Source organism: Acanthisitta chloris, unplaced genomic scaffold (genome assembly GCF_000695815.1).
Source record: "Acanthisitta chloris isolate BGI_N310 unplaced genomic scaffold, ASM69581v1 scaffold2290, whole genome shotgun sequence".
NCBI lineage: Eukaryota > Metazoa > Chordata > Aves > Passeriformes > Acanthisittidae > Acanthisitta > Acanthisitta chloris.
The window spans coordinates 117,259-121,360 of NW_008649762.1; the positions used below are offsets into that span (position 1 = coordinate 117,259).

Sequence of the window (4,102 nt, forward strand, 5' to 3'; positions counted from 1 at the left end):
AGCTCAAATCAATTTGATTCATTAAAAATCAACAGCGAAAGGTAAAACACATTTAAAGATCATGCTTTAAATCACTCTAAACTCTATCTTTTAAGCTGTCTTACAACTAGAGGAAAGGCTAAAATCTACTAGTTTCAAAACTTTCATTTTAAGATACATAAAAACAACAGGGATTGTGTTGCTGTACTTCCACCTTTTAAATCATTAAGTCAGTTATGCAGAAGACAAGTGGCCAAAGAGAAAACAGTGAACAGCTACCAGTTTATACATAACAGCAGTGAAAGGTAAAAGCAAGAGCACTGAGGTCTCAGGATTGCTGGAGCTAGTGCTGGAATGCACTCAGCTTGGCACAGCATGGTGGTGAGTAACAGGACAGAGGAATTAGACACGTTCATGCCTGAGTAATCATGTCATGACAGAAAGCTTGCAGCTAACTCTGTGAATAGATCTGGTCTTAACATAACCCCACTGAGTCAGACAGAAGATGTGCTGTATGGAATGCCATCATAGTTTTAAGAGTCTTCAAGTACAAAAACTGAGTGCAGTTGTGGTTTTTGCATTGGAATTAGTTTGTATATGACATGACTTTCTTCATTCAGGTTTTTTTCCCATTCTAGCTTTGGGAGAAAAACTGTAAAGTTTCAATGAGCAGTAACTAATAGCAAATGAATTACCTGTCTTTGGTGGTCCAGATCTGCTTTATTACCAACTAGAATCATAGGAAACTCATCACGATCTTTCACTCTAAGAATTTGTCGCTGAAACTTATAGATTTCTTCAAAACTGTAAAAGAATAAAAGTAGAACATCAATGTACTAATTTATAGATTCTCAAGTTCTGCAGAAGTTCAGAAATGATGAGTCACCTATTTGGACTTGCCCTGCCATGACACACAAGCACAAACAGCTACAGGCACTTCAGAGTCTGCTGTCACAGCATGACCAGTTAGAGAACCATTCAACACTCAAACAAAAAACATCCTCAAGTAAGCAGTGTGCTATGCTTTGGGCTTAGGTGGGGCCACAGGGTGAGCAAAACACTTAGTGTGCCTCAATCCATAGGGACCTCTGGGCCAATGTGTTGCAGAGGATCAAGCAACCACAGTCCATTCTACAAACACCAACTCTGGAGTTCAACTCTAGCTAGACTGTTTGAGTCAACAGTGTGCCCTTGTGGCTAAGAAGGCAAATGGAATCCTGGGATGCATTAGCAGGTCAAGGGAGGCGATCCTGCCTCTCTAATCAGCCTTTGTGTGGCCACACTTAGAAGCATAGTGTACAATTCTGGGCTCCTTAGTAGCAGAGGGACATGGAGTTCCTGATCAGGTCCAGACAAGGGCAGTGAAGATGAGTAAAGGGCCTGTGGCACCTCGCTGATGGGGAAAGGCTGAGGGAGTTGGGCCTGTCCAGTCTCAAGAAGAGACCACTGAGAGGGACCTCATTAATGTATACAAGTATATGGATGGGGGGTGCCAAGAGGATGGATCAGAATCTGTTCAGCTGTGGAAACCAATAAAACAAGAAGTAACAGCAAAACCTGATGCACAGGAACTTCCACCTGAATTCAAGGAAGAACTTCTTTCCTGTGCAGTCACTGAGCACAGAACAGATTGCCCAAAGAGGTTGTGGATTCTCCCTCACTGGAGGTGTTCAAGCACCATCTGGATGCAATCCTGAGCCATGTGCTCTAGGGTGGCTCTGATTGAGCAGGGAGGTTGGATCAGATGACCCATTGTGGTCACTTTGAACCTGATTCTGTGAATATTCAAACTACAGCCTAGAGACTCTAGTGATCAGTATTACAGCTGGCAACCTCCATAGCTACTTCTAGGAATTTTGGGGGAAGCTATCAAAGCTGGAAAGTTTTATTTCTTAATGAACAGAAAAATGGCTATGGCTACATGATGAGAAAGCTTTCAGGTTACCAACTAAGTTACGTCAAGTACTGATGCTGTTCAAGCAGCAAGGAATATTCCAGCAGTGCCTAAGGAAGGGTGAGCAAAGCAGAAAGGTTATCCTAGTACAGTATATTAAACAAGCTAATTCTGGCCTAAACAAGAATTTTTGGAGAATAAGTAAATAAATCACTGCTTTCAAGTAAACACTGTTACAGCTACATCGCTACATGAGAAATTTCAGCACAGATTCTTGCCGACAATCACATAGCATCTGAAGCCTTCTCAGGCACTATGTATAATTCCAGACACACAATCTGAAGCCATATATACTTAAAATCTGTGAACTAAAGTTTATAAGCAAGATAATCATCAGTAAGAAAATTGCATTTAAAAATATTAGGTAGTCAGGCACCTCATCCAAAGGTGAATTAGAAGGAAGGTATGTCATTAAAGCATAGCTCTCCATGAGCTTCTGAAAACATGTTTCATCTCCACTCTGCAGCCATTCAGTCAATTCATATGAGTTAGCAGAGTGAGCACTGCCCACAAAAGAGTGCAGAGACATAGCCTAAACCAGATACACCCATGCAGAAACCTAAAACCAGCTGCTTGTTGTCACACACAGCCAGGGGATATTTCTAAGAACTGGCTGAATACCACTCATTTCCAGGAAACTGGTATTCTGGACCATAACACAGTGCATGAGCAGAGCTGTCTTTTTTGTGCATGCTTTCAAGTCCTCTATTGCAAGAAACAGATACTTTCAGTAAGGGATGGGTTCAAAATGGGTTTTCATCAGTGCTGAAAGAGTGCCACACCTAGACCCTAAAAGTGAACAAATACTTAACATTTCTGTTTGAGATTATTTCAATTAAAGATAAGGAGCAATTACAGATTAATTACAACTTGTTTAATAACCTGACATCAGGCTTACCTTCCTCTATCTGTGACTGAGAAAACAAGCAGAAACCCCTCCCCTGTCCTCATGTATTGTTCACGCATGGCTCCAAATTCTTCTTGCCCTGCTGTATCCAGAACTAAACATAAGCAAAAATAAGGATTACTACATTTCATGTTCTTAGAGTACAGACTGAGAGAAAAAAATTCCCATTAAAATATTCCAAGAGCCTTTCCAGTGCTAAGCAGAAACCACTTTTCACAGATACTATTGGGTTTTTTGCTAATATTCCCAACAAGTTCTTGTACAACTGAACAATACAAGACTTACCAAACAAACTGAATAGCAAAAAAATTGACAATTTCTGATAATTTATGACTAGTTGAAACAGATGGAAAATGCTTAGAGATGTGTGGGGATGGGCTTGGGAGGGTTGTTGGTTTATCCATAAAGAAATCACTAAGTAGGGAGAACAAACTTTTAAAGCAAAGCATTAATATTGCACTTGGGAGAGGCAGCACAGAACAGCCAAGAGATGTGTTTTTTATTCCACCATGTCACCCAGATAACTGCCAGTACTTGTACAAATTCTCCTTGTTTTGTGGGCACTCTGACTTCGGGAATAATTCTTCAAACAATATCAGATTTAAAGAGTGATACTTACACACAGGCCATGAGCACTTCAAACCCTGGGCATCTCATTAATAAAAGAAAGGAAGGCAGCTTTTACCAGCCACACACTTACATAAACCCCACATGCTGAGCAGCTGTTTAGCTGAATTTCATTTGATGCATACAGAGGTAAACACAGGCATCAACAGCTACAGGATGTTAGAATTATATGATCATCAAGCTTGGAGGAGACCTCTAAGATCAAGTTCAACCATTAACCTGCCACTCTGCTGTAACCCCTAAACCATATCCTCCAGGGCTTTAGCTGGGCTACTTACTGTCTAAGCGTGCAGCTCTCTCGTCTATCACACATTGCTTGGTGTAGGAGTCTTCGATCGTTGGGTCATAATCCGTAACAAAGTAGGACTGCAGAAGAGAAAACAAGTTTGTGTGTTAGACAAGCACAATATACTCACTGAGATGCTAAAACTGTACTTGACAGCTTAGGGAAGACAAGTGGGTTTTACGCATATACAACCATTTGTCACTTTATCCAAAAAGACAACACGCAATGGCTTTCCTAGTAAATGCTTATAAATTGTAGAAATTACTAGCAGAGTCACTGAATGTACTGGATTCCCACAGGATTTCCAGCATTTACTAGGCATTACAGATAACTCCTAGAATTGCTCAGC

The 4,102-nt window shown here is 40.7% G+C and overlaps 1 protein-coding gene across 1 annotated transcript in view; it reads right to left on the reverse strand.

Moving 5' to 3' along the window:
* RRAS2 (related RAS viral (r-ras) oncogene homolog 2) overlaps nucleotides 1–3,842 on the reverse strand; it is a gene marked incomplete at its 5' end in the record, with an annotated part of 13,227 nt that extends 9,385 nt beyond the window's left edge. The window contains 3 exons of the mRNA XM_009070811.1: nucleotides 675–783; nucleotides 2,832–2,934; nucleotides 3,746–3,842. Coding sequence (XP_009069059.1) covers nucleotides 675–783; nucleotides 2,832–2,934; nucleotides 3,746–3,842 — 309 coding nt within the window. The remainder of the gene's footprint in view (nucleotides 1–674; nucleotides 784–2,831; nucleotides 2,935–3,745) is intronic.
* Nucleotides 3,843–4,102: the final 260 nt, after the last annotated feature.